The 13,166-nt window shown below is 33.7% G+C and overlaps 1 protein-coding gene across 1 annotated transcript; it reads left to right on the forward strand.

Annotated features, from left to right (window-relative positions):
- The first annotated feature begins 3,194 nt into the window (after window positions 1-3,194).
- LOC139781828 (leukotriene A-4 hydrolase-like) lies at window positions 3,195-3,713 on the forward strand. The gene has a single exon (XM_071720721.1). The coding sequence runs from the start codon at window positions 3,195-3,197 to the stop codon at window positions 3,711-3,713; it is 519 nt and encodes a 172-aa protein (XP_071576822.1).
- Window positions 3,714-13,166: the final 9,453 nt, after the last annotated feature.

The raw sequence follows: 13,166 nt of genomic DNA on the forward strand, positions 1-13,166 counted from the left end.
CGTGGATTTTAAACGTCATGTTCTTGAGGGCAAGGCAATATTAACAATAGAGAAGAAAATGCCGACGTGTAACGAATTAGTTTTAGATAATTATAAACTTAAAATAGATAGTGTAAGTGACTTAGCTACCAGAAAAGAATTAACTAAAACTATTGTAAATCATGATAATATTTTTGGTAGTAAATTCGCCATTACTCTACCAAAAGTTGATCATAAAATAAATGAATACAAAATTCAAATTAAATATAGAACAGATCCAGAATCACCTGTACTATATTGGCTGAAACCGGAACAAACTTCCGATGGAAAACATCCCCTATTAATAGCTAACAGCAAGCTTACATATGCCAGAAGTATATTTCCATGTCAAGATACACCATCAAATAGAATCACAAATGGTTCTCTCACTTGGAGATCCACATTCTCACTCGAGACTAGACCACGTTGCTGTGACTCATACTCGCTTAGAATTATCCGTGGATTTTAAACGTCATGTTCTTGAGGGCAAGGCAATATTAACAATAGAGAAGAAAATGCCGACGTGTAACGAATTAGTTTTAGATAATTATAAACTTAAAATAGATAGTGTAAGAGACTTAGCTACCAGAAAAGAATTAACTAAAACTATTGTTAATCATGATAATATTTTTGGTAGTAAATTCGCCATTACTCTACCGAACGTTGATCATAAAATAAATGAATATAAAATTTAAATTAAATATAGAACAGATCCAGAATCACCTGCAATATATTGGCTGAAACCGGAACAAACTTCCGATGGAAAACATCCCCTATTAATAGCTGACAGCAAGCTTACATATGCCAGAAGTATATTTCCATGTCAAGATACACCATCAAATAGAATCACAAATGGATCTCTCACCTGGAGATCCACATTCTCACTCGAGACTAGACCACGTTGCTGTGACTCATACTCGCTTAGAATTATCCGTGGATTTTAAACGTCATGTTCTTGAGGGCAAGGCAATATTAACAATAGAGAAGAAAATGCCGACGTGTAACGAATTAGTTTTAGATAATTATAAACTTAAAATAGATAGTGTAAGAGACTTAGCTACCAGAAAAGAATTAACTAAAACTATTGTAAATCATGATAATATTTTTGGTAGTAAATTCGCCATTACTCTACCAAAAGTTGATCATAAAATAAATGAATATAAAATTCAAATTAAATATAGAACAGATCCAGAATCACCTGTACTATATTGGCTGAAACCGGAACAAACTTCCGATGGAAAATATCCCCTATTAATAGCTAACAGCAAGCTTACATATGCCAGAAGTATATTTCCATGTCAAGATACACCATCAAATAGAATCACAAATGGTTCTCTCACCTGGAGATCCACATTCTCACTCGAGACTAGACCACGTTGCTGTGACTCATACTCGCTTAGAATTATCCGTGGATTTTAAACGTCATGTTCTTGAGGGCAAGGCAATATTAACAATAGAGAAGAAAATGCCGACGTGTAACGAATTAGTTTTAGATAATTATAAACTTAAAATAGATAGTGTAAGAGACTTAGCTACCAGAAAAGAATTAACTAAAACTATTGTTAATCATGATAATATTTTTGGTAGTAAATTCGCCATTACTCTACCAAACGTTGATCATAAAATAAATGAATATAAAATTTAAATTAAATATAGAACAGATCCAGAATCACCTGCAATATATTGGCTGAAACCGGAACAAACTTCCGATGGAAAACATCCCCTATTAATAGCTGACAGCAAGCTTACATATGCCAGAAGTATATTTCCATGTCAAGATACACCATCAAATAGAATCACAAATGGATCTCTCACCTGGAGATCCACATTCTCACTCGAGACTAGACCACGTTGCTGTGACTCATACTCGCTTAGAATTATCCGTGGATTTTAAACGTCATGTTCTTGAAGGCAAGGCAATATTAACAATAGAGAAGAAAATGCCGACGTGTAACGAATTAGTTTTAGATAATTATAAACTTAAAATAGATAGTGTAAGAGACTTAGCTACCAGAAAAGAATTAACTAAAACTATTGTTAATCATGATAATATTTTTGGTAGGAAATTCGCCATTACTCTACCAAAAGTTGATCATAAAATAAATGAATATAAAATTCAAATTAAATATAGAACAGATCCAGAATCACCTGCACTATATTGGCTGAAACCGGAACAAACTTCCGATGGAAAACATCCCCTATTAATAGCTAACAGCAAGCTTACATATGCCAGAAATATATTTCCATGTCAAGATACACCATCAAATAGAATCACAAATGGTTCTCTCACCTGGAGATCCACATTCTCACTCGAGACTAGACCATGTTGCTGTGACTCATACTCGCTTAGAATTATCCGTGGATTTTAAACGTCATGTTCTTGAGGGCAAGGCAATATTAACAATAGAGAAGAAAATGCCGACGTGTAACGAATTAGTTTTAGATAATTATAAACTTAAAATAGATAGTGTAAGTGACTTAGCTACCAGAAAAGAATTAACTAAAACTATTGTAAATCATGATAATATTTTTGGTAGTAAATTCGCCATTACTCTACCAAAAGTTGATCATAAAATAAATGAATACAAAATTCAAATTAAATATAGAACAGATCCAGAATCACCTGTACTATATTGGCTGAAACCGGAACAAACTTCCGATGGAAAACATCCCCTATTAATAGCTAACAGCAAGCTTACATATGCCAGAAATATATTTCCATGTCAAGATACACCATCAAATAGAATCACAAATGGTTCTCTCACCTGGAGATCCACATTCTCACTCGAGACTAGACCACGTTACTGTGACTCATACTCGCTTAGAATTATCCGTGGATTTTAAACGTCATGTTCTTGAGGGCAAGGCAATATTAACAATAGAGAAGAAAATGCCGACGTGTAACGAATTAGTTTTAGATAATTATAAACTTAAAATAGATAGTGTAAGAGACTTAGCTACCAGAAAAGAATTAACTAAAACTATTGTTAATCATGATAATATTTTTGGTAGTAAATTCGCCATTACTCTACCGAACGTTGATCATAAAATAAATGAATATAAAATTTAAATTAAATATAGAACAGATCCAGAATCACCTGCAATATATTGGCTGAAACCGGAACAAACTTCCGATGGAAAACATCCCCTATTAATAGCTGACAGCAAGCTTACATATGCCAGAAGTATATTTCCATGTCAAGATACACCATCAAATAGAATCACAAATGGATCTCTCACCTGGAGATCCACATTCTCACTCGAGACTAGACCACGTTGCTGTGACTCATACTCGCTTAGAATTATCCGTGGATTTTAAACGTCATGTTCTTGAGGGCAAGGCAATATTAACAATAGAGAAGAAAATGCCGACGTGTAACGAATTAGTTTTAGATAATTATAAACTTAAAATAGATAGTGTAAGAGACTTAGCTACCAGAAAAGAATTAACTAAAACTATTGTAAATCATGATAATATTTTTGGTAGTAAATTCGCCATTACTCTACCAAAAGTTGATCATAAAATAAATGAATATAAAATTCAAATTAAATATAGAACAGATCCAGAATCACCTGCACTATATTGGCTGAAACCGGAACAAACTTCCGATGGAAAACATCCCCTATTAATAGCTGAACAGCAAGCTTACATATGCCAGAAGTATATTTCCATGTCAAGATACACCATCAAATAGAATCACAAATGGATCTCTCACCTGGAGATCCACATTCTCACTCGAGACTAGACCACGTTGCTGTGACTCATACTCGCTTAGAATTATCCGTGGATTTTAAACGTCATGTTCTTGAGGGCAAGGCAATATTAACAATAGAGAAGAAAATGCCGACGTGTAACGAATTAGTTTTAGATAATTATAAACTTAAAATAGATAGTGTAAGAGACTTAGCTACCAGAAAAGAATTAACTAAAACTATTGTTAATCATGATAATATTTTTGGTAGTAAATTCGCCATTACTCTACCAAACGTTGATCATAAAATAAATGAATATAAAATTTAAATTAAATATAGAACAGATCCAGAATCACCTGCAATATATTGGCTGAAACCGGAACAAACTTCCGATGGAAAACATCCCCTATTAATAGCTGACAGCAAGCTTACATATGCCAGAAGTATATTTCCATGTCAAGATACACCATCAAATAGAATCACAAATGGATCTCTCACCTGGAGATCCACATTCTCACTCGAGACTAGACCACGTTGCTGTGACTCATACTCGCTTAGAATTATCCGTGGATTTTAAACGTCATGTTCTTGAGGGCAAGGCAATATTAACAATAGAGAAGAAAATGCCGACGTGTAACGAATTAGTTTTAGATAATTATAAACTTAAAATAGATAGTGTAAGAGACTTAGCTACCAGAAAAGAATTAACTAAAACTATTGTAAATCATGATAATATTTTTGGTAGTAAATTCGCCATTACTCTACCAAAAGTTGATCATAAAATAAATGAATATAAAATTCAAATTAAATATAGAACAGATCCAGAATCACCTGCACTATATTGGCTGAAACCGGAACAAACTTCCGATGGAAAACATCCCCTATTAATAGCTAACAGCAAGCTTACATATGCCAGAAGTATATTTCCATGTCAAGATACACCATCAAATAGAATCACAAATGGTTCTCTCACCTGGAGATCCACATTCTCACTCGAGACTAGACCACGTTGCTGTGACTCATACTCGCTTAGAATTATCCGTGGATTTTAAACGTCATGTTCTTGAGGGCAAGGCAATATTAACAATAGAGAAGAAAATGCCGACGTGTAACGAATTAGTTTTAGATAATTATAAACTTAAAATAGATAGTGTAAGTGACTTAGCTACCAGAAAAGAATTAACTAAATCTATTGTAAATCATGATAATATTTTTGGTAGTAAATTCGCCATTACTCTACCAAAAGTTGATCATAAAATAAATGAATATAAAATTCAAATTAAATATAGAACAGATCCAGAATCACCTGTACTATATTGGCTGAAACCGGAACAAACTTCCGATGGAAAACGTCCCCTATTAATAGCTAACAGCAAGCTTACATATGCCAGAAGTATATTTCCATGTCAAGATACACCATCAAATAGAATCACAAATGGTTCATTCACCTGGAGATCCACATTCTCACTCGAGACTAGACCACGTTGCTGTGACTCATACTCGCTTAGAATTATCCGTGGATTTTAAACGTCATGTTCTTGAGGGCAAGGCAATATTAACAATAGAGAAGAAAATGCCGACGTGTAACGAATTAGTTTTAGATAATTATAAACTTAAAATAGATAGTGTAAGAGACTTAGCTACCAGAAAAGAATTAACTAAAACTATTGTTAATCATGATAATATTTTTGGTAGTAAATTCGCCATTACTCTACCGAAACGTTGATCATAAAATAAATGAATATAAAATTCAAATTAAATATAGAACAGATCCAGAATCACCTGCAATATATTGGCTGAAACCGGAACAAACTTCCGATGGAAAACATCCCCTATTAATAGCTGACAGCAAGCTTACATATGCCAGAAGTATATTTCCATGTCAAGATACACCATCAAATAGAATCACAAATGGATCTCTCACCTGGAGATCCACATTCTCACTCGAGACTAGACCACGTTGCTGTGACTCATACTCGCTTAGAATTATCCGTGGATTTTAAACGTCATGTTCTTGAGGGCAAGGCAATATTAACAATAGAGAAGAAAATGCCGACGTGTAACGAATTAGTTTTAGATAATTATAAACTTAAAATAGATAGTGTAAGAGACTTAGCTACCAGAAAAGAATTAACTAAAACTATTGTAAATCATGATAATATTTTTGGTAGTAAATTCGCCATTACTCTACCAAAAGTTGATCATAAAATAAATGAATATAAAATTCAAATTAAATATAGAACAGATCCAGAATCACCTGCACTATATTGGCTGAAACCGGAACAAACTTCCGATGGAAAACATCCCCTATTAATAGCTGACAGCAAGCTTACATATGCCAGAAGTATATTTCCATGTCAAGATACACCATCAAATAGAATCACAAATGGATCTCTCACCTGGAGATCCACATTCTCACTCGAGACTAGACCACGTTGCTGTGACTCATACTCGCTTAGAATTATCCGTGGATTTTAAACGTCATGTTCTTGAGGGCAAGGCAATATTAACAATAGAGAAGAAAATGCCGACGTGTAACGAATTAGTTTTAGATAATTATAAACTTAAAATAGATAGTGTAAGAGACTTAGCTACCAGAAAAGAATTAACTAAAACTATTGTTAATCATGATAATATTTTTGGTAGTAAATTCGCCATTACTCTACCAAAAGTTGATCATAAAATAAATGAATATAAAATTCAAATTAAATATAGAACAGATCCAGAATCACCTGCACTATATTGGCTGAAACCGGAACAAACTTCCGATGGAAAACATCCCCTATTAATAGCTGACAGCAAGCTTACATATGCCAGAAGTATATTTCCATGTCAAGATACACCATCAAATAGAATCACAAATGGATCTCTCACCTGGAGATCCACATTCTCACTCGAGACTAGACCACGTTGCTGTGACTCATACTCGCTTAGAATTATCCGTGGATTTTAAACGTCATGTTCTTGAGGGCAAGGCAATATTAACAATAGAGAAGAAAATGCCGACGTGTAACGAATTAGTTTTAGATAATTATAAACTTAAAATAGATAGTGTAAGAGACTTAGCTACCAGAAAAGAATTAACTAAAACTATTGTAATCATGATAATATTTTTGGTAGTAAATTCGCCATTACTCTACCAAAAGTTGATCATAAAATAAATGAATATAAAATTCAAATTAAATATAGAACAGATCCAGAATCACCTGCACTATATTGGCTGAAACCGGAACAAACTTCCGATGGAAAACATCCCCTATTAATAGCTACAGCAAGCTTACATATGCCAGAAGTATATTTCCATGTCAAGATACACCATCAAATAGAATCACAAATGGATTCTCTCACCTGGAGATCCACATTCTCACTCGAGACTAGACCACGTTGCTGTGACTCATACTCGCTTAGAATTATCCGTGGATTTTAAACGTCATGTTCTTGAGGGCAAGGCAATATTAACAATAGAGAAGAAAATGCCGACGTGTAACGAATTAGTTTTAGATAATTATAAACTTAAAATAGATAGTGTAAGTGACTTAGCTACCAGAAAAGAATTAACTAAAACTATTGTAATCATGATAATATTTTTGGTAGTAAATTCGCCATTACTCTACCAAAAGTTGATCATAAAATAAATGAATATAAAATTCAAATTAAATATAGAACAGATCCAGAATCACCTGCACTATATTGGCTGAAACCGGAACAAACTTCCGATGGAAAACATCCCCTATTAATAGCTGACAGCAAGCTTACATATGCCAGAAGTATATTTCCATGTCAAGATACACCATCAAATAGAATCACAAATGGATCTCTCACCTGGAGATCCACATTCTCACTCGAGACTAGACCACGTTGCTGTGACTCATACTCGCTTAGAATTATCCGTGGATTTTAAACGTCATGTTCTTGAGGGCAAGGCAATATTAACAATAGAGAAGAAAATGCCGACGTGTAACGAATTAGTTTTAGATAATTATAAACTTAAAATAGATAGTGTAAGAGACTTAGCTACCAGAAAAGAATTAACTAAAACTATTGTAAATCATGATAATATTTTTGGTAGTAAATTCGCCATTACTCTACCAAAAGTTGATCATAAAATAAATGAATATAAAATTCAAATTAAATATAGAACAGATCCAGAATCACCTGCACTATATTGGCTGAAACCGGAACAAACTTCCGATGGAAAACATCCCCTATTAATAGCTGACAGCAAGCTTACATATGCCAGAAGTATATTTCCATGTCAAGATACACCATCAAATAGAATCACAAATGGATCTCTCACCTGGAGATCCACATTCTCACTCGAGACTAGACCACGTTGCTGTGACTCATACTCGCTTAGAATTATCCGTGGATTTTAAACGTCATGTTCTTGAGGGCAAGGCAATATTAACAATAGAGAAGAAAATGCCGACGTGTAACGAATTAGTTTTAGATAATTATAAACTTAAAATAGATAGTGTAAGAGACTTAGCTACCAGAAAAGAATTAACTAAAACTATTGTAAATCATGATAATATTTTTGGTAGTAAATTCGCCATTACTCTACCAAAAGTTGATCATAAAATAAATGAATATAAAATTCAAATTAAATATAGAACAGATCCAGAATCACCTGCACTATATTGGCTGAAACCGGAACAAACTTCCGATGGAAAACATCCCCTATTAATAGCTGACAGCAAGCTTACATATGCCAGAAGTATATTTCCATGTCAAGATACACCATCAAATAGAATCACAAATGGATCTCTCACCTGGAGATCCACATTCTCACTCGAGACTAGACCACGTTGCTGTGACTCATACTCGCTTAGAATTATCCGTGGATTTTAAACGTCATGTTCTTGAGGGCAAGGCAATATTAACAATAGAGAAGAAAATGCCGACGTGTAACGAATTAGTTTTAGATAATTATAAACTTAAAATAGATAGTGTAAGATGACTTAGCTACCAGAAAAGAATTAACTAAAACTATTGTAAATCATGATAATATTTTTGGTAGTAAATTCGCCATTACTCTACCAAAAGTTGATCATAAAATAAATGAATATAAAATTCAAATTAAATATAGAACAGATCCAGAATCACCTGCACTATATTGGCTGAAACCGGAACAAACTTCCGATGGAAAACATCCCCTATTAATAGCTACAGCAAGCTTACATATGCCAGAAGTATATTTCCATGTCAAGATACACCATCAAATAGAATCACAAATGGATCTCTCACCTGGAGATCCACATTCTCACTCGAGACTAGACCACGTTGCTGTGACTCATACTCGCTTAGAATTATCCGTGGATTTTAAACGTCATGTTCTTGAGGGCAAGGCAATATTAACAATAGAGAAGAAAATGCCGACGTGTAACGAATTAGTTTTAGATAATTATAAACTTAAAATAGATAGTGTAAGAGACTTAGCTACCAGAAAAGAATTAACTAAAACTATTGTAAATCATGATAATATTTTTGGTAGTAAATTCGCCATTACTCTACCAAAAGTTGATCATAAAATAAATGAATATAAAATTCAAATTAAATATAGAACAGATCCAGAATCACCTGCACTATATTGGCTGAAACCGGAACAAACTTCCGATGGAAAACATCCCCTATTAATAGCTGACAGCAAGCTTACATATGCCAGAAGTATATTTCCATGTCAAGATACACCATCAAATAGAATCACAAATGGATCTCTCACCTGGAGATCCACATTCTCACTCGAGACTAGACCACGTTGCTGTGACTCATACTCGCTTAGAATTATCCGTGGATTTTAAACGTCATGTTCTTGAGGGCAAGGCAATATTAACAATAGAGAAGAAAATGCCGACGTGTAACGAATTAGTTTTAGATAATTATAAACTTAAAATAGATAGTGTAAGAGACTTAGCTACCAGAAAAGAATTAACTAAAACTATTGTAATCATGATAATATTTTTGGTAGTAAATTCGCCATTACTCTACCAAAAGTTGATCATAAAATAAATGAATATAAAATTCAAATTAAATATAGAACAGATCCAGAATCACCTGCACTATATTGGCTGAAACCGGAACAAACTTCCGATGGAAAACATCCCCTATTAATAGCTGACAGCAAGCTTACATATGCCAGAAGTATATTTCCATGTCAAGATACACCATCAAATAGAATCACAAATGGATCTCTCACCTGGAGATCCACATTCTCACTCGAGACTAGACCACGTTGCTGTGACTCATACTCGCTTAGAATTATCCGTGGATTTTAAACGTCATGTTCTTGAGGGCAAGGCAATATTAACAATAGAGAAGAAAATGCCGACGTGTAACGAATTAGTTTTAGATAATTATAAACTTAAAATAGATAGTGTAAGAGACTTAGCTACCAGAAAAGAATTAACTAAAACTATTGTAAATCATGATAATATTTTTGGTAGTAAATTCGCCATTACTCTACCAAAAGTTGATCATAAAATAAATGAATATAAAATTCAAATTAAATATAGAACAGATCCAGAATCACCTGCACTATATTGGCTGAAACCGGAACAAACTTCCGATGGAAAACATCCCCTATTAATAGCTGACAGCAAGCTTACATATGCCAGAAGTATATTTCCATGTCAAGATACACCATCAAATAGAATCACAAATGGATCTCTCACCTGGAGATCCACATTCTCACTCGAGACTAGACCACGTTGCTGTGACTCATACTCGCTTAGAATTATCCGTGGATTTTAAACGTCATGTTCTTGAGGGCAAGGCAATATTAACAATAGAGAAGAAAATGCCGACGTGTAACGAATTAGTTTTAGATAATTATAAACTTAAAATAGATAGTGTAAGAGACTTAGCTACCAGAAAAGAATTAACTAAAACTATTGTAATCATGATAATATTTTTGGTAGTAAATTCGCCATTACTCTACCAAAAGTTGATCATAAAATAAATGAATATAAAATTCAAATTAAATATAGAACAGATCCAGAATCACCTGCACTATATTGGCTGAAACCGGAACAAACTTCCGATGGAAAACATCCCCTATTAATAGCTGACAGCAAGCTTACATATGCCAGAAGTATATTTCCATGTCAAGATACACCATCAAATAGAATCACAAATGGATCTCTCACCTGGAGATCCACATTCTCACTCGAGACTAGACCACGTTGCTGTGACTCATACTCGCTTAGAATTATCCGTGGATTTTAAACGTCATGTTCTTGAGGGCAAGGCAATATTAACAATAGAGAAGAAAATGCCGACGTGTAACGAATTAGTTTTAGATAATTATAAACTTAAAATAGATAGTGTAAGAGACTTAGCTACCAGAAAAGAATTAACTAAAACTATTGTAAATCATGATAATATTTTTGGTAGTAAATTCGCCATTACTCTACCAAAAGTTGATCATAAAATAAATGAATATAAAATTCAAATTAAATATAGAACAGATCCAGAATCACCTGCACTATATTGGCTGAAACCGGAACAAACTTCCGATGGAAAACATCCCCTATTAATAGCTGACAGCAAGCTTACATATGCCAGAAGTATATTTCCATGTCAAGATACACCATCAAATAGAATCACAAATGGATCTCTCACCTGGAGATCCACATTCTCACTCGAGACTAGACCACGTTGCTGTGACTCATACTCGCTTAGAATTATCCGTGGATTTTAAACGTCATGTTCTTGAGGGCAAGGCAATATTAACAATAGAGAAGAAAATGCCGACGTGTAACGAATTAGTTTTAGATAATTATAAACTTAAAATAGATAGTGTAAGAGACTTAGCTACCAGAAAAGAATTAACTAAAACTATTGTAATCATGATAATATTTTTGGTAGTAAATTCGCCATTACTCTACCAAACGTTGATCATAAAATAAATGAATATAAAATTCAAATTAAATATAGAACAGATCCAGAATCACCTGCACTATATTGGCTGAAACCGGAACAAACTTCCGATGGAAAACATCCCCTATTAATAGCTGACAGCAAGCTTACATATGCCAGAAGTATATTTCCATGTCAAGATACACCATCAAATAGAATCACAAATGGATCTCTCACCTGGAGATCCACATTCTCACTCGAGACTAGACCACGTTGCTGTGACTCATACTCGCTTAGAATTATCCGTGGATTTTAAACGTCATGTTCTTGAGGGCAAGGCAATATTAACAATAGAGAAGAAAATGCCGACGTGTAACGAATTAGTTTTAGATAATTATAAACTTAAAATAGATAGTGTAAGAGACTTAGCTACCAGAAAAGAATTAACTAAAACTATTGTTAATCATGATAATATTTTTGGTAGGAAATTCGCCATTACTCTACCAAAAGTTGATCATAAAATAAATGAATATAAAATTCAAATTAAATATAGAACAGATCCAGAATCACCTGCACTATATTGGCTGAAACCGGAACAAACTTCCGATGGAAAACATCCCCTATTAATAGCTGACAGCAAGCTTACATATGCCAGAAGTATATTTCCATGTCAAGATACACCATCAAATAGAATCACAAATGGATCTCTCACCTGGAGATCCACATTCTCACTCGAGACTAGACCACGTTGCTGTGACTCATACTCGCTTAGAATTATCCGTGGATTTTAAACGTCATGTTCTTGAGGGCAAGGCAATATTAACAATAGAGAAGAAAATGCCGACGTGTAACGAATTAGTTTTAGATAATTATAAACTTAAAATAGATAGTGTAAGAGACTTAGCTACCAGAAAAGAATTAACTAAAACTATTGTAAATCATGATAATATTTTTGGTAGTAAATTCGCCATTACTCTACCAAAAGTTGATCATAAAATAAATGAATATAAAATTCAAATTAAATATAGAACAGATCCAGAATCACCTGCACTATATTGGCTGAAACCGGAACAAACTTCCGATGGAAAACATCCCCTATTAATAGCTGACAGCAAGCTTACATATGCCAGAAGTATATTTCCATGTCAAGATACACCATCAAATAGAATCACAAATGGATCTCTCACCTGGAGATCCACATTCTCACTCGAGACTAGACCACGTTGCTGTGACTCATACTCGCTTAGAATTATCCGTGGATTTTAAACGTCATGTTCTTGAGGCAAGGCAATATTAACAATAGAGAAGAAAATGCCGACGTGTAACGAATTAGTTTTAGATAATTATAAACTTAAAATAGATAGTGTAAGAGACTTAGCTACCAGAAAAGAATTAACTAAAACTATTGTTAAATCATGATAATATTTTTGGTAGTAAATTCGCCATTACTCTACCAAAAGTTGATCATAAAATAAATGAATATAAAATTCAAATTAAATATAGAACAGATCCAGAATCACCTGCACTATATTGGCTGAAACCGGAACAAACTTCCGATGGAAAACATCCCCTATTAATAGCTGACAGCAAGCTTACAT

The sequence above is a fragment of the Temnothorax nylanderi genome, unplaced genomic scaffold (genome assembly GCF_030848795.1).
Source record: "Temnothorax nylanderi isolate EJ_2023f unplaced genomic scaffold, tnyl_v1.0 TNYL_tig0366_pilon, whole genome shotgun sequence".
Lineage (NCBI taxonomy): Eukaryota > Metazoa > Arthropoda > Insecta > Hymenoptera > Formicidae > Temnothorax > Temnothorax nylanderi.